The 24944-nt window shown below is 39.7% G+C and overlaps 1 protein-coding gene across 5 annotated transcripts in view; it reads right to left on the bottom strand.

Annotated features, from left to right (window-relative positions):
* The window catches only part of ERG (ETS transcription factor ERG), a 283816-nt gene that overhangs the window by 28088 nt on the left and 230784 nt on the right, over positions 1-24944 (bottom strand). For 2 of the 5 annotated variants that reach the window (XM_060234254.1, XM_060234255.1), the window contains 4 exons: positions 14114-14265; positions 7648-7851; positions 6841-6921; positions 3613-3684 (listed from right to left, as the gene is read on the bottom strand). In XM_060234254.1, coding sequence (XP_060090237.1) covers positions 3613-3684; positions 6841-6921; positions 7648-7851; positions 14114-14265 — 509 coding nt within the window. The remainder of the gene's footprint in view (positions 1-3612; positions 3685-6840; positions 6922-7647; positions 7852-14113; positions 14266-24944) is intronic. The other 3 variants (XM_060234256.1, XM_060234257.1, XM_060234258.1) reach the window with 3 other exon arrangements.

The raw sequence follows: 24944 nt of genomic DNA, 5'->3' as shown, positions 1-24944 counted from the left end.
AAAACACACAAACGTGTATGATGGCAACTGGAAAAGCTCTTAAAAGCCAAAGTTACTAAAATAAGCAGCATTACCAATAGTTAAACAGTCACAAATCTTAAATCTAAGTTCATTTCTATACTGGCCCATCAAATGGATTCTCTGGAAAATAATTTCTTTTTAGCTACAACTTTCCCAGCTTTTATTCATCTAACTAGGCTGAAACCTTTTTACCCTAAAAAAGTTGCTGAATTCTGTTTTTGCATGTTCATCTTGATCACTCTCATACATGGAAAAAATAGGTTGCTTACTTGTAACTGATGATCTTTGAGTAGTTATCTGTGCATTCACACCTATGGGATATAGTGCACCTGTACTGATTCCAATCAGTAACTTCAAAGCCTAAATAGAAAGGATTTTCATGCGCTTCCCAGTGTCATGTACAGGGGCTCCACCGTGCATGTTTACTGGAAAGGGCATGAGGATCCCACCAGTTCTTCTGACCACTAACAGGCCCTTAGAAGAGGACCTCAAAGTGAGGAAGGAGGGCAGGTGGTGTGAATGCACAGATGACCACTCAAAGATCATCAGTCACAGGTAACTGTTTATCTTCTTCGTGGTCTCTGTGCTTCACACCTATGGGAGAATAGTAAGCCAAAACCACAGAGCCCTACCTGGAGGCGGGTGCTGTATGAACTCGGGAACAAACTGCTTGCAAGTCTGCTTGGCCCACAGAGGTCCTCTGTGACTGGCAAACATCCAGAACATAGTGCTTTACGAATGTGTGAGATGTTTCCCATGTGGTAGCTCTGCAGATTTCATGTAGAGGAATCCCTTTCAGGAATGCTGTAGAGGTTGAGGGCATCCAAGTGGAGTGGGCATGAACAGGGCCTGGGAGTGTTTTTTTTTTTTTACTAACAGAGCACAACTTGATGGTTTCCATCATGACAGGTGTTGAGATGAGATTTGTAATGCCTAGAGCTACAGACGAATTTTTCTCCTGAGAGAATCTAATTTCTTTCCCTATTTGTTAGGAGGAGAGGAATGGGTACCTCTAGAGGAGGAAGTTGCCTCAAATGCCTAAAAGCCTGTAACTTCTGTACTGATCCCATAAGAAGAGCTGATAACCAGCCATAACAGTTTCAGAGTTAGTAATTTTGAAACCTAATGCTGCTGAAGAATATAATTTTTGACCTAGGGGAAAGAAAACTGGATGCCCTAGGTCAAAAATTATATTCTTCAGCAGCATTAGGTTTCAAAATTACAGGCTTTTAGGCATTTGAGGCAACTTCCTCCACTAGCCAAATGCCTCCAAGTATAAAAAGAACCAACAAGCCCAATGGAACAAATGTCAAACCAGCCAAACCAACTGTGTGTTTTTAAAATGTTTAAATGCTTACCTACAGTTAACTGTTATGAAAATCTAACTAGATGTGTTCTTCAGAACCTGCTGTAATTTTTTTTTTAAAAAACCCATCAGGTATACCTCAAAACTTGAACCTACTCCACCCCCACAAAAAGCCACAGGGATGTCTTTAAAACTATAGAAGAACAACTGTAAAACTGAAACTAGAATAATGCAAAAAGATAAACTTTTAAAAACAGCAACAAACTTGGAAAATCCCTCTCTTCCAAAAACTAAAAATTAAAAACCATTTAGAACTAGAAAAAAATGCAAAGCAATTCTAAAACAAACAAAGAGAACAGCATAAAAACAATGTAAAACAAAATCAAGGAAAGCTATTTTTTTTTAAAAAAAGAATAAGAAACAAGGACTCCTAACTATAACCCTCCCCCCTGGGAAAACAAAAAACACAGAAAACCTTGAAATGACAATTTACATTAGAAAGTTCTTAAGGTGTCCAGCAGGCAGGCACAGAACAAGAAGATCTTTTCAGGCAGGCAGCACTCTAAGGCAGAGACCAGACAGCATCAGCAAAAGTGGCAGCAGCACTCCAAAAAATCTAGCCATGAAATGCAGTCTAGCTGCAGTCCCTTTATTCTCTTTGCTCATGCTCAGAGAGCCATGGAAAGATGACAAACATCATTGGGCTCCTTCTTAAGTTCTGGAGAGCTGCCTCCCTTACCCCTCCCTCCTGTTGCCTGCAAGTCCTGTAAATGCAAAGAAAAAACATAAGGAAAACAGCCCTGGGGGCCTTAAAATGGCAGCCCCAAATATTCCTGTAGATACTCAAGTATTTCCAAATATTTTGGCACCCAATTAATTGGTATTCTCCAAAATCCTAAACAGTGTCTGTATACCCAAAAATATATATTCAGACCAGATATACCTGAATGCATATCCCCAGAGGGACACGTGGCTATTACTAATGTAGGATTCTAGTACAAGAAATATATATGATGTATGTTGGAATAAAATAATTTTGTTTATTTGGAATTGGAATTTTCCTAAATAATGAAAAATAAATAATTTTATTTCTTTCTGGAGAGCCAGTTTGGTGTAGTGGTTAAGTGTGCGGACTCTTATCTGGGAGAACCGGGTTTGATTCCCCACTCCTCCACTTGCACCTGCTGGCATGGCCTTGGGTCAGCCAGAGCTCTGGCAGAGGTTGTCCTTGAAAGGGCAGCTGCTGTGAGAGCCCTCTCCAGCCCCACCCACCTCACAGGGTGTCTGTTGTGGGGGAGGAAGGTAAAGGAGATTGTGAGCCGCTCTGAGACTCTTCGGAGTGGAGGGCGGGATATAAATCCAATATCTTCTTCTTCTTCTTCTTCTTCTTCTTTCTGACTTGAACTGATAAGTAATAAAAATCTGAAGTAGCTATAATTTTTTTGCAGAGGAAGAATTGCATTTTCAGTGTGTCATCAAAATTTAAATATTCCTTGTGGCTTATTTTCAAAAAACAGTGTGTCAAACATTAATTTTTAATTTTGAACAGTCTAGTGGAACCTTGCCAACATATCTTTCTTGCATGACTTCCCCTAACCTGCGTAGAGCCTTCATGTTAGCTCACTTAATGTCCTTCCTTCTGCTGTGCTGTATGGGAGGATTAAGAAAATTCCATATTCCAACAGGTTTTGTGGTTGTGGTTCAAGGGATATAGAAAGTACTGACCATGTTCTCCTGCACTGTACATTTTACTGTGATATTCATGCTATATACTTAGATTCTCTTCTTCGAAATCATGAGGGAAAATCTAATGGTGGTAAGACTCTCTTCCTATTGTCCTCTCATAACCCTGAGATTATTGAGACTGTGGCTAAATATCTGTGCTGTGCTTCTAAGAGGAGAGGAATGTTTCAAATGTTGGGGTAATATATGTTTTCTCCCTTGCCGACTGTGCACATCTATGCTGTTATGCCAATAAAGGTGGTTGTTGTTGTTAAAAAAAAATGTTAAGAGTCAAAAACAAAACTCAATTTTTGGGATTTTATAATGTCAAATATTTTCATAATCATAACAAAATCTCATTTCCAGATGGAATATGTTAGGTCAGATTTTTGAGCAGTCTTGATTCAGTGGTAATGTGTATGGAATTGCTAACATAGTTTAGGCAAGTTCAAGGTTAATATTTTTGTGACATTTCAGTATTGATGTTTTGTGCCTGGAAAGAGATCAGTAAACTAGATTGAAGCAAGCAAGCACGCACACAAAAAATCCTGCATCCTGCATACCTGGCCTGGTTGTAATTCTTTGTGTTGCTTCAGGGTAAACTGAAGTATTTGGGAAAATAAAAGCTGCACCTCCTGGAGACAAGAAGACAACAATAGCAATAAGGATAATTTTGCATTGGCTATTATTACCTGGAACAAAGCTTATAAATAAATAAATTGGAGTTGGACTGTGATGGAGAATATGATCTCCCTGTAAAGTATTCAATGACATAAAAATCAATTTCAGATTAATACACTGACAGAAAATCAAGCTAGGTAGAAGAGGATCACATCCAATTAGGAGAAGCTGTACTAACTTTTCCACATATTCCACATGTTCATATTAGGTCTGCCAGGCACATCAGGTACACCAATTATTTCCCCTACCCTGCATAACCCTACATGTGTTGTGTTGTAGTTCATATGCTTGGCTGTTCTGTGCCAAACTGAGGCAATTGGGTGAATCATATATGATAAAGGACAAAGATTTATACTACCAATTTTTCAACTAACATGTATACTTTTATTTCTGTAAAACCTGAACTTCAATTTAACCCTTTTTGAAGTCTGTGGAAATACAGGTTCTTTAATATGAGCACTGAAAAAGTCAGACAGGATCCTTACTGTTACTTTATATAGATACTTTGTGTATGAACACAGTGAAAAATTAATAAAGGGGGGGGGAGGGAACCCTGTATAGTTTAAACACTAAACTAAAATCATTAGCTACATGTTTCTTTGGATTTCCATTGAAGGCTTGTTTCTCATGTTACTTTTAAAAGCCATGGGTTGGGTGACATTTAAACATCACAAACATACCATGATTTGCTTGTGGCATGAGAACCTTGTAATCCTTGTGTTCATTTGCTGCCTCCATTCTTTTACCTCCTTGCGCACAGCTAGTCTTTGATCTAACAAGTCTTTTGCAATGTGTAAATTCAGATACTTTGACAAACTGGAATTTTCTTGTCCACAAAACACAATTCTAAACCAGGATTTATTTAGAATTCTAGTTTGTACAAGAAACAAACACCAAATGATTCAAGTGCCAGAAACCAGTTCTCACAAAGATGTCTGGTTATATCAAAGACTTCTTTAATAAACTAGTCTTTAATCTTAGCATGGCTTGCAAAGCAAAGGAAGACTTCAGGCTCATTAACATCATGAAAAATTGCAGTTTGTTCGTGACATTTAGTCTTAAAATGCATGAAAACATAGTGAGGATGAGTAGGTCAGTTTCTGAAGGGATTTTTGTGTTCAGCAAAATATGGAAAGTATGAGATCATGTTATTTAATGTTGTACTAAATACATGTGTATAAAACACATCATTGATTTACCAGAGAGAAAATCTAGGTGAGTTTCTAAAAAGGTGTCCAAAGTTAAGATTATTTTTTTGTTTGTTTCTTACATAGCTGTTATTTCTGGTCACTGTCAATCATGAAAATCCTCAGGCATGATGATGAGATATCTCAGATTTTCATTTAATCAGATTGCATTTATGATGCTTTTATAAATCTATATTATTTTCTGAGTCACAAATTCAAGAAGTTTATTCTAGTTGCCTTACCTACAGCCCAAATTTGATTGAAAAACAAAAAAAAAATTTTTTTCAAAAAAGATTGAATCCTCTTAATTACTGCAGGTGAACTGGCTTGAAGAAATGTGGCAGCAGAGTTATTCCCTGGTAGGCGCTTGGTCTCAATATGTAATACCAACCCCCAATGTGCCACAAAAGACCTCTGCATGAGAAAGAGAAGGAGCAAGAGGAAGAGTAAGGGACTTGTGCTTCCTTACCCCACGGTTCTGATTTGTTCAATGGGAGGAAGACCTGAGGTGAGATATGCACTTTCATTTACGTAGACAGAAAGTTCATTTTACTTAGGGAGATAAGCTTGAGTCTCTTGAGCTTCCTTCTCTCACTGCTTCTGCTTCTCATGTGAATAAACTTCTAGCAACAACCAATTAGGATGGTGTTTGATCCTTGTTGCTATCACAATGGTACAAACATGGCATGGGAGTGGGTACGAATCCCCTGTAGCAACCTTCAAAGGCAAGTGATATTTAGGAGGATCTACCTGGCACAGTGCTAGAGACAGTCCTGCACCTCTTGCCAAATACAAATGCTGAAATAGCTCAAGTTGTACTGGAACTGCTATGGCAGATTGATTAAAAAACCAGACCTGAACTGAACGCTTAGATGTATTCAGGTAGATCCCTAAGTTCTGCTTTTCTTGGAAACAAGCTGAATAGGCAAGCATGCAAAAGAAATTTATTTTGCCTCAGCTTTATTTCACATTTCTGTCCGAGAGATGGTCCACTCTCAATGGTCCACTAAAGACAAAATTAATCCTTTGCTGTTGTCGCAATTTTGGTGATTAAGCTGTATGTAAAGGGAGATTGCAGCAACCATGTTCCATTCAGATATGCATTGCATGTACAAATAAATACTCTAAAAAAATACTAGCTTACTAATCATGTGTATCAAAGCTGGAAAATATGTATATTGACCTATTCTTGAAGCAGGAAGATCATGGGTAGTGCAATCTCCTCTTATGTGCAGTTTAATCACCAGGACTGTAAAAACTGAAAAGGATATTATGCATGTTGGTCAATGTGCATGGAGAGGAAGTACCTGTCCCTATACCCCACCTACACATGACTGATGTCTCATGGGCCTGGAGACTATGTATCCATATGATTGGGTACATTTGGAAAAGCAGCACATGCCCTTCCCTCCTCTGTATGGATTGATTTCAACATGTATAATACTGTCTGTTGAAGGTTAGTGTCATGATGAATTGTTTGAATTATTTTTTTTTAAAAAAAATAAGTCTTCTGACAGCTTATTAGGGATAAGACTAAGCCTGAATCTTTCTCCATGGTACAAAAGGGTTTTTTTAATGCTATGTGGGAAAGCATTCTTAGTATTGGAGAAAGGATGAGAAGCAATGGAGGTGAAATTTTATTGATGTTTGTGCCTGCTTGTGTGTACATATAGGGGAAGTGTAGGAAATGAACATTTTGTTCCTGGGGTCAATATTTCTTTCTAGGTGGCTCATATAAAGCACTGCCCACATGGATTTAACAGCAGCTTACATATTGGTCTGAATGGCCTCACTTGTGTATGGAGTGTGTCTGAAAATCTCCCTTAATTGCTATAGTAATATTAAAGCTCTGTCTCCTTTCTCAATGCACAGTTATCATGTTAAAAATATGGCCTATAGAAAGGGGAGCAGTGACAGCATTACCTGTATTTCTAGCATGCATTAACCGTGGAGAGTTTTGTAAGGCCTTATCAACATCATCTGAAGTCAAATGTGGAAGAGGAGCTACAAAACAAAAAGCAACACCAAAATTTTAAAAAGAGATATCCAAAATCTTAATAAGCATGTGATTTTATCCTAAGAGCCTTGTTTACAGGCAATTCCAACATTATTCTGCTCTGTGAGGGGTTGGGTTTATGATACCACTGCAAGCAGTGAGTTAATTTAATACAGAATATTGGAGGGAAATATCCTGAACATTAGTAAGGTTAAGGAAAATACAATGTCATGTTGGTGTTGCATTGCTTGATTTTTTAAAATAGAATTTCTTTTTTTATTCATTTATCATTGTGATCTGCAACAGTTTCTATATGCTTCAAGAAACCGATTTACTCTTTTCCCCCTTATTTTCAAATGCTCCCTAAAAGTTTCAGTTTATTTATCCTTAGTGGGCTCTTTACCTGAAAGTCTACAAATTCCATTTCAATGGGAGTCTTACAAAGTGCCCCTTTGTGCTGTATTGAACACATATATTTAATCATGCCTGGCATTTCTTTATAAATCAATACATCTGTCATCTCATTTTGAATTATCTTTTCAGTAATGGAAAGCAGGAAAAATCATGTGACCAGAAAAAACATTACTACAAATTTTCATGTAGATGATATTCACATTGATTTTTTATCTTTGTTAATAAAAAAAGTTCATAATATTTAACATAGCATTTGAAGTATTAGAGTGTGAAAATATAGTGGACACAACCTTTTTTCAAAAAAATAGGTCAGTTCTTACTTTCTCTGAGGTAGTGTAGGTGTGAGAGAAGAATGTCTGCATTATAACTTGGTGTGAGCCTTTGGAAGTCGTCTTTGGTCATTTTACACAATTCTTTTCCATCAATATTCTGGAACAACAAGATGTCCACGTCTGGGAGGCCATATTCTTTGATGGCCCATTCCAACCACTGGCGTACGTGGTCTGTACTCCATAATGTGGGATCTGTTTGGAAAAAGAGAAAGTTTTGTCATGGAGAACTAGCTTTTCCTAGCAAACATGCTAAAATAATACTGAATAGTATTAACTATTCTGCTTCAGTAATTAATCCAAGATTAATCCATGATCTTTACATGCATGATGAAGGAATGTGGTTACGGATCCAACTAAAACCCAGGGATTTTTTCTGGGGGAACATGGTGGAATGGAGTTCCAGAATCTCTTTGTGGAAAAAAAAATTAAAAAAAAAAGTTTAAAAGTTCATGAGGGTGCTGTGTATCTCCTTCATTTCCCTCTTGAGAGTTCGGACACCTCTTTTTCCAGAAAAAAAGAGCCCTGCTAATACCCATGTGGCAATATGTGTTTTGTTTATGCCTGTTTGTATTTATCAAGTAGAGAAGTGCATTATTTTTAAATAGTTGTTCAAAAGCCTGCCTAAAAAGCCAACAAAGGTTATTCCAGCAAAGTGCCTCTATTTTCCAATAATATTTTTCAGTTTAATAGGATAAACTCCATTGATAGACCAAACTGATCCAGATAAGTGAAAGGTTTTGTTTTGTGCAGTAGCACTTGGTGCATGCCTGGCTGAGCACTGACATGCACAACGACTGAGAGTGTGGGCATCTGGATGTGTTCTTTTAATGATTCCAGTTTACTTGCAGATTACCCTTACAGGAAGAGCAACACCTTTGTTATCTTTTTATTCAGGTGAGAAATTTTAATATGGAAACCAAGGCCTATGCAGTTCACTAGCTTAGCTGAGAATTATAAATCTTGCCTTCTTCCTCCCTTTTTGCTTTGCCAAATCACCCTATTTGCTGCAATTGCTCTGTATAAGTGAAAACATCTGGCAGTCAGACAGCAGGACTTTATTCAATTATTCCTTGTGCATTTTGGCAAACAACTGTTTTTGCATGCAGACCTCTTCCTCACAGAACTATTGCATTCATTTCCAGATATATTTCTTAAGAGAGATGTGGATAGGAGAAAGCTATTTATGATTACTTATAGATAGCAATGGTAAATCCACTCATCCCCTGTTGCTTTAGAGGCCCACTGGGCTGTTTGTGAATACATTATCATTCAGTAAAGCAATTTTGCTGTAGCTCAGAAAACCATTGTCTGAATACATATGGAAGATTATGCAACAGTTGTGTAGCTTGACTAATAACTGACAGAATTACAGTTTGCAGTTTTCGCCACAACTAGTACTCTTACTGTATAACTGTAGAGACATGAAGCAATACAGCAGAAACAGAAATAGTTTATATTCAGTAATTTTGGAACACTGGGAATAAAAGTAAATGCTTCCATTCTGTTAATAATTAGCCTCACATAAATGACCAGTAGTGCAAAGTTAGTGTAAAAAAAATAACTAACTTAAAGGAACTGATTATACCATCTGATGAATAATAACATGATTACTCTAGATATCAACAATGATCAACTGAAGTACTGACCATTATTTGATGTTCTAGGTCAGGAATTAATATTGTAGCTGGAATAAAACAAATAATAACTGGTTGCATATATGGAGCCATTCCTTTATTGCTGTTATTATGTGTGCATATTCATCTTGAACATACACTCTCATGCATCTTAGGAAGGGGCCATGTCTCAGTGGCAGAGCATCTACTTTGTATAAAGAAGGTTCCAGGGTTCAATCCCTATCATCTCCAATTTGCCAGGATAAGGAAAACACATTTACCCAGGTCCCTGAAGAGCTGCTGCCAATCAGAGTAGACAATACTGACTGACAAACTCAGTATAAGGCTGTTTCATGTGTTTATCAAAAGTGTTCCATCTACTGTTAGGGAATACATGGTACTTCTTTCTATGCATGCTTCCAAAAGGAGTTAGCAAATTATATCATATGAATTATGCAGTCAATGAAGTGAGCTTTATTAGTCTTTCAGATGTTGAAGATGGATTTTTGTTTATATGGTATTTTCACAGCCAGGGCCAGCTCACCCACTAGATAAACTAGGCGATTGCCTAGAGCGCCAGGAGGGTGGGGGTGTCGAATTAGGCTCCCTCCCAGTGTCCCAGGCAAGCACCTAGTTTGCCTGCCTCCACTGCCCACGCACTCGCCCACTGCTGCCAGCCCCTCCTTTCCCTTCCCGCCCCTTCACCTCCCCCCTGCACCAGTGCGCCACCCAACCCCTCCTCTGCCTGCCTCCTCCGCCCCTTCCTGTCCTGGCTGCGGTGTGCCTGCCTCCTCCTCCGCCCGTGCGCTCACCGCTCCTTTCCCTTCCCTTTGCCCCCCTGCATCTGGGTCCTGCCGGCTGCAGTGCGCCTGCCTACTCCTCTGCCTGCGCGCCACCCCCTCCTTCCCTTCCTGTCCCATCCCTTCACCTCCCCGCCCTAGCACATAAGAACATAAGAGAAGCCATGTTGGATCAGGTCAGTGGCCCATCCAGTCCAACACTCTGTGTCACACAGTGGCCAATATATATATATATATATATACACACACACACACATATACATACATACACACACACACACACACTGTGGCTAATAGGCACTGATGGACCTCTGCTCCTTATTTTTATCCAACCCAATCTTGAAGCTGGCTATGCTTGTAGCTGCTACCACCTCCTGTAGCAGTGAATTCCACATGTTAATCACCCTTTGGGTGAAGAAGTACCTCTATTATCAGTTCTAACCCAACTGCTCAGCAATTTAATTGAATGCCCACGAGTTCTTGTATTGTGAGAAAGGGAGAAAAGTACGTCTTTCTCTACCTTCTCCATACCATGCATAATCTTGTAAAACTCTATCATGTCACCCCGCAGTCGACGTTTCTCCAAGCTAAAGAGCCCCAAGCGTTTTAACCTTTCTTCATAGGGAAAGTGTTCCAAACCTTTAATCATTCTAGTTGCCCCTTTCTGCACTTTTTCCAATGTTATAATATCCTTTTTGAGGTGTGGTGACCAGAATTGCACACAGTATTCCAAATGAGACCGCACCATCGATTTATACAGGGGCATTATGATACTGGCTGATTTGTTTTCAATTCCCTTCCTAATAATTCCCAGCATGGCGTTGGCCTTTTTTATTGCAATCACACACTGTCTTGACATTTTCAGTGAGCTATCTACATGACTCCAAGATCTCTCTCTTGGCCAGTTCACACCCCATCAACTTGTATTTGTAGCTGGGATTCTTGTCCCCAATGTGCATTACTTTGCACTTGGCCACATTGGACCTCATCTGCCACGTTGACGCCCACTCACGCAGCCTCAACAGATCCCTTTGGAGTGCCTCACAATCCTCTCTGGTTCTCACCTAACTTGTGGTATATATTTTATCTGAGCTTCTAGGATTGTAGTTTTAAATAGCCTCCAAGCTTCCCCAAGGGTTTTGACTGTATTTACCTTTCCTTTCAGTTTCCTCTTCACATGTCTCCTCATCTCAAAGAATTTACCCCTTTTAAAGTTAAACGTGGTTGTGCTGGTCTTTTGGGGCAACTCTCAATTTATACAAATGGTGAAATTAATAACGTTATGGTCACTGCTCCCAAGTGGTGCGATCACTTTTACATCTCTCACGAAGTCTTGGGTATTACTTAGGACCAAATCCAGGATCGCCCCACCCCTGGTAGGTTCAGAGACCATCTGCTCCATAGAACAGTCACTGAGAGCATCTAGAAACTCAATCTCTTTCTCTCGACCAGAACACATATTGACCCAATCAATCTGCGGGTAGTTAAAATCACCTATGACGACACGGTTTTTACGTCTAGCCACTATCTTTATAGTCGTCCTCTATCTTTTGATTTGGTGGACGATAACAAACTCCCATAGTTAAATTTCCTTTTGGGCCCTCTATTTCAACCCAAAGCATTTCTAGAAGGGAATCTAATTCTCTGACCTCAGTCTAACTGGACCATATGCCCTCTCTGACATACAGACCCACCCCCACCTCCAACCCTTTCCTCCCTATCCTTCTGATATAACATATCCAGGAATCACCGTGTCCCACTGATTCTCCTCATTCCACCAAGTTTCTGAAATTCCCACAATGTCTATGTTTTCTCCCAACACTAAACATTCCAACTCACCAATTTTACTTCGAACACTTCTAGCATTTGTGTACAAACATCTATAATTTCCCAGGCAAGCTAGGCCCGCCACCTTCCTCTTGCCGCCTTGAGACTTTGGCAGGCAGTCCATTATTTTTGTCACCATCTCAGTGAACAACTCTAATCCATTACCCTGTAGAAAAGTAACAGCTAACCCTTCATCTCTATGAGATAAGTCCTCCTGAACCAGAGACATTTCATCTCCTGTCAGCTTTCCCCCAAGATTTAGTTTAAAAACTGCTCTGCCACCTTTTTGATTTTAAGCGCCAGCAGCCTGGTTCCATCTGGGGACAAATGAAGACCGTCTCTTTTGTACAGCTCCCGCTTGTTCCAGAAAGCATCCCAGTGCCTAACAAACTTAAAACCCTTCCTCCTTACACCATCGTCTCATTCACACATTGAGACTTCTAATTTGTGCCTGTCTTTCCAGCCCTGCACGTGGAACAGATAGCACTTCTGAGAAGGCTACGTTGGAGGTCCTGGCCTTAAGTCTCCCGCCTAGCAGCCTAAATTTTTCCTCCAGGACCTCACGACTGCATTTCCCCACATTGTTGATGCCAACATGTACCACGACCACTGGCTCCTCCCCAGCCCTATCAGCTTATCTACTACACGCATAATGTCCGCTACCTTCGCACCAGGCAGGCAAGTCACCATACAGTCAGTACGCGGTTTTGCCACACAGCTGTCTACTTGCCTAAGGATCGAATCACCAACTACCAAGACCCCCCCCTCTCTCCTTGCCCAGGGATGGTTCTTTGGTGCGAAAGGATTCCCGCTCACCAACTGAAGAAGAGGGCACATTCCCCTTATCCTCAGCACGGTGCCCTGTTCCCTCTCGACCCTTATGCTCCCTGGCAGCAACGGGGCTGCCACGTTCAGAGCGGGGTTCATCTAACACGTCCCCAAGAGTCTTCTCCGAGTGCCTGACTGTCTCTGCTTCTCCAGGTCAGTCACCTCAGCCTCAAGGGTACGAACTTGTTCCCTGAGGACCAGGAGCTCCTTGCATCGAGCACACACCCAAGACTTCTGTCCTGTGGGCAGATAGTCATACATGTGACACTCAGTGCAAAACACTGGAAATCCCCCACCCCCTGCTGGCATTCTACCTTCATGATAGCTTTTTAAAAATATATAGTCCCCTTTTAAACCCTGTTTGTTTATGTGGCTCCCCGCCTGGAGAGTCTACTTACCTTATTGGGAACACAAGGAATCTGGGTTCCTGGTCCTTACACAGCCCCCAGGCTAAGAGCCACAGGCCAAGAGCCCTTTAGCATTTGGCATCTGGCAAGGCGCAGCTTAATAATGCAAAGAGGGTGCGGAACACAGCCACTCCTAATCCATCAGCAACAATCATCTTCAGCCCTTCACATGAACTCAGAAGTTTTCAGCAACTCCCCCATCTGCTAAGCCTCAAACCTCATGCATGTAGCACTTCTGTGCTCTATCCCAGAGCTCTCTGCAATGTCGCCGCACTGTGATCATGCGGGAGGAGGTGACAGGAAAGGAAGGAGGGGTTGCAGTGCTATGGGGGGGGTGCCTGCCTGGGGCGCCACATGCCCTTGGGCCAGCACTGTTCACAGCTATCAGAAATGGATATGAATGAGACTAATATGCTACAGGCATCCAATGTTGACACTTCTCCCTCTCTCTCTCATTGGAGCTCAGTCGAGTGGGCCACCTGAGCTTCAGATCCCTATAAAGGCCTTTAGCACTCCCCACTGGAGCTCAGTTGGGTCATTTTGAAGGCTTTGGAGCTCACTTCCTATCAGGCTGCTGGACCCGGAGGTACTCTCTGAGAGTATTTAAATGCCTTTGGAGCCCGCACTAATGTCATAGAGGTTCATGAGTAGATTGGTGGGGGAAGACACAATCTCCCAAGCCCCTGGTTCGTGAAGCACAACCTGGCCTGATTGGTCACAAATTTTGATTGGTTAATTCAAACATAGCTTTATTACTGTTCATATAATACTGGCAGCAGAATGTGGGAACTAATTCATCTTAAAAGGAAGAGCCACTAACCAACCAAAGTTGTTAAGAACTTTAAATACCATTGTTTTCAGTGGAAGAGAATTACTTGAGGCTTCTATTAAATCAGAGCTTAGTTTGATGGTTTATGCCCATTTTTAGTGATGGGGCAGATCTTATTAGATATATATTGCCAAAAAACAAAGCTCTTACCTGCTGGAACGATAACTCTCCGTTCATTCGTGGTCATGTTTGGTGGTGGGATATGTTTTTCTTCCATATAGCTTCCATAGTTCATTCCAGCATTTTCTGTGTTGCTGGCCATCTTTCCACCTTTTGCCACACTGCAGTTGTCAGGGGAATTCCTAAGGAAACAATTTATGTTTTCCTGGATAACAGGTCACAACTTAAAATGTTTCAGTAAGCAGAATAAATTTTGCAAAAGGATTTTTGGCATGGCATTCATGTCAAAATCTCAGTCTTTTGTATAAACCTGTTTCTGGTCTTGTTGCTGGTTCTAAAAATGCATGCCAGGTTCTCAGCTATGTTCATGAAAATATGAAATACTGGATTCCAGATGGACAGCTTTGCTAATCTGTTGCAGCAAATATAATCAGGAGTCTTGTGGCACCTTAAAAATGAGTGACAAAATATTCTGGCATAATTTTTCATGGATTAGAGCAGGGGTGTTCAACTCATCTGATATGAAGGTCAGATCTGACATAAATGAGACCTTGTTGGGCCAGGCCATGTGTCATAAAATGTAATGGTAGCAGAAATATACACTTTATAAAGGACACACACACAATTAAAGATTTTTTTAAAAACCCTAAAACATGCTTAAAGTATTAGCACTCTTGCAATATTGTGGTCAGTATCAAAGCTAGCCTCCCTCCCTTCCCCCTTCCTCCCCAAGAGAGGAGACTCAGCCAATGGAGAAAACAGAGGCTTTGCTCTATAGCTCCTGTGTGATTGAGAAATCCTGGCAAAGCAAGGTGTGACCCAGAAAGAAGCAAGAGAGAGGGAGAAGGAAGCAGACTTGCTTGTGGGCCTGATAGGAGCCCTCTAGGGGCCTGATCCAGCCCATGGGCCACATGTTTGACACCCCAGGATTACAGCCCTCTTTTTCTGATTCAGTAGCCTTATGCCAGAACAAAATTTTGTTAGTCTTTAAAGGTACTGAATGCCTTCTGAAATATTGAAGGATTTGACTCTGTGCATGTAGTGGGAGATTGTGAAGGTGGAGACTTAACTTTTCAGCTTCAAGCTTACATCATGCTATCACTTTTGCAATGACACAAAAGTTATCTCATTGCACTGTGGCAATGCTCTAGCATTCATCCCAACCACTATGGAAAATTTAATGGGCAGAGAGAATAGCTGTCCCCTTTAAAAAAAAAAGGGGGGGGTGATGTCCTAAATCAGAAAGGCAGTTGTTTTCTGGCCAGTTAACAACCCTGAACCACACTCCAAATTGAGGATTTAATTATAGCTTTCTTCAGCTTTTCTGTTAACAATATTCAGGTAGGCACAAACAGTGTGACAGAAGTTCAAAGGAACCTTTACTATTATGCTTCAGAACACCAAGAGGTGACTCAGATATCACACATAGATTAATTATAGCACTGAGCCAGTACAGTGTAGTAGTTTGAATGTCAGACTAGACCCAGGATCAAATCTCTACTCAGTCACAAAGCTCATTAAATGATCTTGGGTCAGTTGCTTTCTCTTAACCTAATTGGCTCAAAGAATTATTTGATTTATATCCCGCCCTCCCCGCTGAAGCAGGCTCAGGGCAGCTCACAATTCATGATAATAAAACTACAACAGTATAAAAACATTAGATTAAAATGACACAGGTGCTATTTCAATACAATAATAGGCGACATTCAAGTAATCTTAACACGTGATATGAAACAAAGTGAAGAGAGAACCATGTATGTCTGAATCCCGTGGAAGAAGGGCTGGATAAAAATGGGAAGAAGACAGAACTTTGGCAATAAAATATGTTGATCATTCAAACTCTGAAAATGGTGTGAAATGTTTTGAGCTTTTAGCACATACTTACACTAGAAGGGCCTGCAAGACCGCCCTTTTTAGACAAGCCTATGGTGACACTGACTGCTGAGTTGCATGATATAAAGAACCGCCATCTATTAAATATAAGAACACTCATATAAGATTGTCTAAACTGGCAGAACCAGCGCTATAATAGTTTATTACTGCCAGATATATTTATATATAGTGTAATGTAAATTATGTATTTTAACTTAACTGACTGGTTTTTATATGTTTAATTTTAACTGTTAAATTTAAAGTTTTATTTATGTTAACGTATAAATTGTTGTTAGCCGCCCTGAGCCGCCTAGGCGGGGAGGGCGGGATAGAAATAAAAGTTATTATTATTATTATTATTAGAAGCTATAACATTTATCAGCCTCATCTATACATTATACTTGTCTTTTCCAATTCAAAGAGTAATGGTGATGATCTTGTGACAAAGCTGCAAGAACATCCTATAGGTCATTTATGAAATCCGTGAGATGGCGGTGAAGGCTGCTAAAAGGGATTTTTTCCCCCCAGCCTCCATCACATCCACTAGTTCTCATCTGGGACATTTATTTAGGATTATTAGGTCTTTGATTTCTCTTAGAAATTTGGTTTGTTAGAAATTTGGTCATTAGCTGTGAGGCTTTTATGTTTATGTTTAATTGGATTTATACCCCGCCCTCCCCGCCGAGGCGGGCTCAGGGCGGCTTACATCAAATTATAGTAAACTATGATTGCAGTCATAAAATCAATAAAACCATTAAACAGTACAAGTTAAAACATTCTACAGTTGGTGCTAACAGATCAGATGTTAGTCATATTGTCAGGACAACAGTTGTTCCAGAATTCTCCTACAGTCGACTGAAAGCTTGCCGGAAGAGAGCGGTCTTACAGGCCTTGTGGAACTGAGCGAGGTCCCGCAAGGCCCTAACCTCATCCGGCAATTGATTCCACCAGGAGGGGGCTGGTGAGCTTTTATGAGTTTTTTCACAGATAAAGTCTTGTCACTCTGCCATGACCTGCCTGCCAACATTGATACAGTACATGACCTGGAGACCCCTTGGTATTGACAACTTCATCCGATTCTCCCAGGACTACATTGACAGGATTCTGGATGCTGTTAAACTGACCATGTGCCTCTTAGATCCATGTCCATCATATTTGGTGAAAGCCAGTGGTGAGGTAATTTGGGGTCTCTGGCAGATATTATCAATCTGTCCCTTAGCTCAGAGGTCTATCCAGCGGGATCAAGAGAGGCCATGGTAATACTACTCTTAAAGAAACCATATCTGAACCCTATGGATCCTCCAATTACTGCTCAGTCTCAAATAATTCATTTCCGGTAGAGAGCAGTGGCAGAACAGCTCCAGAGTTTCCTGGAAGACATGTTGGCCCTAGAACCATTCCAGTCAGGCTTCTGCCCTGGCCACAGGATGAAGATGGCACTGGTCACCCTCATAGATGATATTTGCAGGCTGCTGTATCAAGGTGGGTCATCATTGCTCTTGTTATTAGATCTGACAGCAGCATTCAATAGGCTCGACCTGTTGATCTATTGCCTCATAGGTGTAGGAGTTCGTGGGATAGCCTTGAAGTGGTTGACTTCATTTCTCCTGGGTCAAAGGCTAGAGAATGTCACCAAGACACCTTTTGGTGTATAGGGTTCCTCAGGAAGCAGTCCTCCAATGTTGTTTAATGTCTATATACGCCCCCTCTCCCAGCTGACATGGAGTTTCTAACTGGGTTGTTGTCACCAATATACAGATGACGCCCAGGTGTATATTTTTTGTGAATATTTTTTATTTTTTTTCCAAAAAAAGTGGAATACAAAAAGAAACAAGGGGAAGGGGAAAGTATAACTTCAATAATTTTCAGATATTAATAATTACATACCACAAGTAAAGCCCACTGTTTTAGTAAAAATACATAATTCACATATGAGAACAGATAGTAAAATATCATTATTTCAGTATTTTGAGGTGAATTCTCTCTTTAAGAATACACAAGAATTTTTTTTAGTTGCAATAGTCTATTAACAATAAAAAGGTTACATCTTTTACAGACAAATTCCTGTATTAAATTTAAACCATCATAAAAAACTACGTATTATCTTAATCATGTTATAACTTTAAATATAAGAGCGGAGAGTAAAACATCATTATTACAGTATTTTGTAATCATTATTACACTGTTCCCTCTTTAAAAGAATAAACAAGAACGTTCTTAGTTGCAATATCCTATGAATAAAAGATTACATTTTTACAGTCAGATAAGATTTTCATGCTAAATTCAAATCATCCTAAGAGCCTAGGAATTAGCTTTATCATTTAATAATTTTTACATCTTATTCTTACAGAATATTTAAATGCTGGTGGGGTACTGAATAATAAAAAGAGTTATAACTGTAATCAGTATCTTCATCGTCTCTGATATAATATACAAATAGTTTCAGAAATCAAGATACTTAACTATTCCCATAATATGATTAATGGGCTTGCCATTTCTGCTGAAATTCTTTCAGTGGTTTTCTGTTTATATAATTAGTTTTGCCATTATTGCATATTCAGCTAGTTTGCCTTTCCAAGTCTCTATCGTGGGACAGTCTTCTGTCTTCCATTTCATTGCAAATGTTACTCTGGCAGCTGTCAACATCTATCTAAGTAAGTTTTGTAAAGTTCTATCTATATTATCTGGCAAGATTGCCAATAGCATAGATTCTGGTTTTACTGGGGAGTCTAATTTTCAAAATATTTTGGATCTCTTCATGTATATTTCCAATATATTTTCATTTTGATGCAGGTCCACATATATGGTAGAAGGTGCCTTCTGCTTCTTTGCATTTCCAGCAAGACCTTTTATAATTCTTGTCCATCTTTTCAACATCTTTTGGGGTAATTTACCATCTATAGGAGCCTCATGGTGCAGAGAGGTAAGTTGCAGTACTGCAGTCCAAGCTCTGCTCACAACCTGAGTTTGATCCTGGTGGAAGCTGAGTTCAGGTAGCTGGCTCAAGGTTGACTCAGTCTTCCATCCTTCCAAGGTCAGTAAAATGAGTACTCAGCTTGCTGGAGGTAAAGTGATGTGACATCACCCCAGAGTCAGAAATGACTGGTGCTTGCACAGGGGACTACCTTTACCTTTTACCATCTATAGACCATCTTCTACCAGTATTCTTCTACCAGGATTTAATGTTCTTAATCCATAAATATTCTTCTACCAGGATTTAATGTCTTTAATCCATAAGTTTTCCCAGAATTGAAATTGTATTTCCTCATTAAAATTTTGCATCCATTTGATTATGCAGGTTTATTGAAGCAGTAACTTGTAAATTCATCCTAATAAATGATTTTTGGATTGTGAAACAATCTTTTCAAAGTCAGTAAGTTCTTTGGTAACACCCCTCTTGGTACAGATATCATTTTTAAGTCTTGAAGAAATTCGAAAGTTATGCCACCATTTTATTTATTTTCCTTTTTTGATATCTTGCCATTCTTAATCATACCTTGCGACTTTATCATATCACTGTAAGCAGCGGTGGAATTCTAGTTGAAGCTCCTTTGCATATTAAGCCACACCCTCCCATTGTAGCCAATCTTCCAATAGTTTACAAGGCTCTTTTTTGTAAGTTCTTGGAGGATTGGCTACATCAGGGGTGTAGGCCTAATATGCATGGGAGCTCCTGCTAGAATTCCACCCCTGACTGTAAGCTATAAAGTCATTGTTTCTTCTTTTGTGATTATCGTAATAAGCATCTATTGGTGACATTATTGGTGGGATTATGGGGTTAATTCTCTTTTGTAGCAGTTCCCATATTTTAAATAAACTAATTTATATGCCTTTTATCTTGGGTTATGTTTTTTGATATAGATTTTTTTATCCAAAAATAATTATATAGTTCATCTTCAAGTCTTGAAGATTCTAGTTTAATCAGTCTTGCATTGGGATTTTTAATCCAAACAATATCCAAACTAACCTAGCAGCTTAGTAGTATAATTTGACATAGGGTTCTTTCAGTCCACCTCTCTTCTTCTTGTCTTACAGTACCATACTTTAAATCTTATTCTTGGCTTCTTATTTTTCCATACAAACATACTTATCTTTGCCAGTCACTCAAAATCTTTTCAGAAATTGAAACTGGAACCCAGCTGTATCTGTTATGGATGGGCAGCCAGACACTGCCCCAGCCATTTTGGCTGAGGGGCTGAAAGCCGTGGCTGAATGGTTGAAACAGAGCCAGCTGAGACTGAATCTATCAAAGATGGAAGTTCTGTGGCTGGGAAGGGAGGATTCAGGGCTGGGGTGACAACTCCCATCTCTTGAGGGAATGCCTTTAACATTGTTACCTACCTAGGTATGCTTCTGGATGTCTCCTTAAAAGTGTAGGTCCAGATCATAAACCTTGACAGACTGGCATTTTTACAACCTTGCCACGTGCTGTATATGTGCTTAGAATTGTATCTATGATATAGAGTTCTTGCCTGGCTCATTGTAGCCTAAAGGACTGAGTTTGGGGACTCAGGAACAATAGGGAGTAGGATTCAAATTCCTGCTGCCCTGCTCCAATCACAAGTCCCCAGCTGGTTTGACTGGTCCAATCACATGCTAGCGTGGGAACTTTCGGTGTGTATATAGTTGGCCCTGTGGCCCCAGTCTTCAGTCTTTTCAAGGCAGCTCTATACTATACTGTATTCAATAAAAGAGCTATGATCATTACCACCTTCCCTCATCATTGCATAAAACCCACTATATTATAGTGGTGATGAGGCTGTTATCCTGGTAAATGAGGCCAGGAGCCATCGGGCTGCACCGCTGCATCCGCATCCAGCCCCGCATACCACAGTGCCCACACTGACAATGGGCACTATGCCAGGAACGATTCCAGATTTCGATGTGACCAGCCCTGAGCGATGGGAGACATGGTTGAAATGACTGGAAAACTTCATCCAATACCACAGCTATGTTCACTACCATCTCGCCTCATAATTGTATAGAACCCACTATGTTATACCAGGTCAGATAACTGGCCCCATTCCTGTCTCACTCTGACCTTGCCACAGTAACGCAACAGTCACCTCCAGACTAGACTACTGTAACTCACTCTACACAGGGCTACCGTTGAATCTGACCTGGAAACTGTAACTGGTTCAGAAAGCAGCAGCACAGGTTTTCATGGGAATCCCACTGACAGAACATATCCAACCATTGCTTTGCCAGCTGTGCTGGCTCCAGATTGAATACAAAATCAGGTTCAAGGTCTTAATACTAACATTCAAGGCCCTAATGGTCTGGGACCAACATATCTACAGGACTGCCTCTTCCAGTATACCCCCAGAAGAGCACTATGCTCTGGAGATAAAAACCTTCTGGTGATCCCTGGCATAAAAGATATCTTGCTATCCTTGACCAGATCCAGAGCCTTTTTGGCCCTGGCGCCAGCCTGGTGAAACTCTCTGACAAATGACATCCATGTCCTATGGGCCTTGTAACAGTTCCACAGGGCCTGTAAAACAGAGATGTTCCACCAGGCCTATGGTTGAGGACAGCAACGATTTCTATCATGCCTGGCCCTCCCTCCACAGTCCCATCTCTCTCCTCCTCCTCTTTGCCCCCCCCCCTCTATGTGGTAAGGTTAGAATTTTTAAGCACCATCTTGTAATAGTTATTGGAATTTTAATAATTTTGTCTATTGATAGCATTTTATGAAATGTTGTAAACTGCTCTGATTCTGTGTGGAGGGGAGGGCGATCTATAAATTGAATAAATAAATGAATAATAGCATAAGCATAATAACTAAGATAGATATATATGTTAAACTCTTAATCAAAAAAAGATATTTATGACTCATCTCTTAACTGTGGATGGATATACACACTTAATGGCCTCCATTTCTTCCAGTCATTATCACTTAATATGCATGACTTACAGTACAAACTGGCTTTTACTGAAGTCAAGTTCCACAAGGTTGAATGTAGAATGGGGTGAAATTTAAAATCTTTTCTAGTATACCCTGCTTGATATTATGCCTACCATGAAAATCTGCAGAGGGTGTGCAGCTTGGCATACTTCTTTGAATCTACTAAAGACAATTTTAAAGATTCCACAGGAAATCCCTTAATATCATTTTAATGGTAATGCATTTTTCCTGCCAGAAAGAGTTATATTAGATGTTTAATCTAGTTGTCTACATATGTGTTGTTTTAGTATAAAGACAAAAAATGAGTTAACTCAGAAGTTAGAAGAATACCCTTAAGAAAAAGTCAGCTTGTTTTTGTTAAGCAATAGAAAAAGCTTTACATTCAGGGTTCCACAGACAAAATATTACAACAAAGCTAGGGGTGTGTGGCTGCACTGATGAGCTACAGGATACCACATAACACACACCAGCACTTTTGCTTTCTTCTCTCGACTCCACACCCACCCCAGATTCTTGCAGTGTTCATTCAGCACTTTTCCCCTCACATGGGACAAAGAGGCCATTTAATACACCTAAAGAAAAGGTATAAATCCTCTTATAATCCGTACTGGGAATTTAGACCTGGCTGCTATCTTACAACAGAATCTCCCTATTGCACCTTAGAATTCTGAACTTCTCTCAGTGGTGGTGGAAAATGCAATGAAGTCACACCCAATTCATAGCAACCTCGCATGAAGGTTTCAAGGCAAAAGACTTACAGGGGTGGTTTGCTATTGTCTGCGTTTGTGTAGCAATCCTGGACTTCCTTGGTGGTCTTCCATACAAAAACTAACCAGGTCTGACCCTGCTGAGCTTCTGATGTCAGGGCCTTCTCTCAGTATACACTGAAGAATAAACTAGGTGAAATATGATAACCTGTTGAAACTTAATTTTTTTAAAGAAAAATCACTTTTCATGCAAGTTAAATTTGTAAGCTTGAAGCTACACTGACAGTAAGGAAAGGTTTACCAAAATGTAGTTTGACTTTTAAAACATTTAAATGGAAATACATGTACTGAATTAACAATTTCAACATATTTTTATTGTTTTATTTACATCCTTATTTACATCCTTGTAACTCATATATTAAGGTAAATTCTAAATAAGTACATTCTGTTCTGATAATATTGATAATACTTAAATGAAGGTCATGCAGACTGATGTGTTTTTATTAATGGAAATTATTTCGAATTATTCAAAAAGAAAAGGATTTTATTCAAAATTATTTTGAATTATGTTAATAATGTCTTTAGATCTTTTTGTCAATTTATATTTGGTTTTATATTAAAAAATCTTTGAATTGTTGTAGCTATAAAGTACATCATAAGTTTTGGTCTGTACTAATGGCATGGGCGATAATGCATTAAAAGTACAATAAACACTCTCCAATGTATTTTATAATAGATTGAATGGTAGCAATAAATGTTTAGCAGACTTCTTGGAGCTGTTGGTGTCGAGCTGTGAACTGCATATATACAGAGCAACAAAGAAACCATGCCAAATTAGCATTTCTCACTGGAACTCAGGAGATGTGATCTAGAATTTTGTGTTAGTGATCAACTGAAAAATGCTGACAAATTAACGCTGCAAAGGCCACAGAGTAAGCACCATCTGTGGAATGGTGCTTCTCACCCCACTCAGCCCAGCTTTACCTTGTACCACTGAACAAATCATTTTGAAACAGCCTTATGCCTGCCAAGCAGGTGCTCTACCACTGAGCCACAACCACTCCCTATGATGTTGATGTGCATGTGTTCTAGCCTTTGAGGCCAGATACTTTTATGTGCCAGAATTTAAAATATAAGGCATGAATCAGCTCTAATTTTAGAGGCACCATTATTCCACCCATATGCACATAACCGCATAAATGGCAACTTATCTTGTGAAATGCATATCTTTAATTTTTGATTGTAAGATTCTCAGGACATAAGATTTATTTTCTCTATATAGCCCAATGGGCATTCATGGTGGTATATAAATACCTATCTACATAAATACCTATCTACATCTACTTGGAGTTCTTGGACTGTGATGAATGCACCAACAGGTAAAAGGAATTTCTGCATTGAAGTGGAGGAGTAGTCTAGGTGTCTAGGCTGAGAGAGAGTATCAGTGGATGAATTATGAGCCAAGTTCAGCATGAGGGCCAAGATTCACCGAAGGGCATACAGCATAAAGTAGTGAGATTATGATCCCAGAGTGGATTATAGGATTGGGACTGGGCACTCAGCCAGGCAAGATAACTGAAGAATTCACATCCAGCATGAAGCAACCAATTTTCTAAGATTGGTAAGATACCAAAATGCATAAGGTCAGCCTAACACCTTTGAATCCTATCTTCTTCGTTTGTTGAACTGTATGGATGACTTGAAATACCACCACACAAGCAAATACTATGGACTAGCAACAGTCACTTCAAATAATACAGAGCAAGATATATTAAGATGCAAAAGCAGAAAGCTATGTGTAATAATGCAACACAGTTTTGTGAAAACAGTCCACTCATCCTCCATTTCATTGGCTTTCTTGCATTCTCCAGCTGCTCTGAGCCTTAAGGCCATCACAGCAAATTAAGGCACTCAACATCTGGCTCACTAGAGGCCAAGCAAACTATAAATATTACTAGCACTGCTCTTTGTTTTTGCAGTACAGGGAAACAGCTGGTTTCAGTTTTACTACACTCGATTCTTTCTCCATGAGAGCAGACACTTCAATATTTCTTATGTGTGAGATTAAAGTGAAGAAACGGTGAAGAGGGTGGGAACCCTAACTGCCAGTTACAAAATGATGTTTCTTGTATACCTAATTTACAATGTAATTACTGGTGGGAAAATTCTGGAATCTAAAATACTGATACCATGCAACAAGCCACAATAGCTTCCCAGTTGGCCGACGGCTTTCTAAATTTATATAATCTTATTTTGCTCGTCATTATTTTTATTTAAAAAAGCTATTATTATGACAATGAATCATACTTCTAATTATGTATTTCATTTCATGAACTTGTAAGCATATTGTTCTTATGGTTTCAAAATAAGAGTA

The sequence above is a fragment of the Heteronotia binoei genome, chromosome 3 (assembly GCF_032191835.1).
Source record: "Heteronotia binoei isolate CCM8104 ecotype False Entrance Well chromosome 3, APGP_CSIRO_Hbin_v1, whole genome shotgun sequence".
NCBI lineage: Eukaryota > Metazoa > Chordata > Lepidosauria > Squamata > Gekkonidae > Heteronotia > Heteronotia binoei.
The sequence above is the reverse complement of the archived record's forward strand: the minus strand, read 5'-3'. Positions and strand labels throughout refer to the sequence as shown.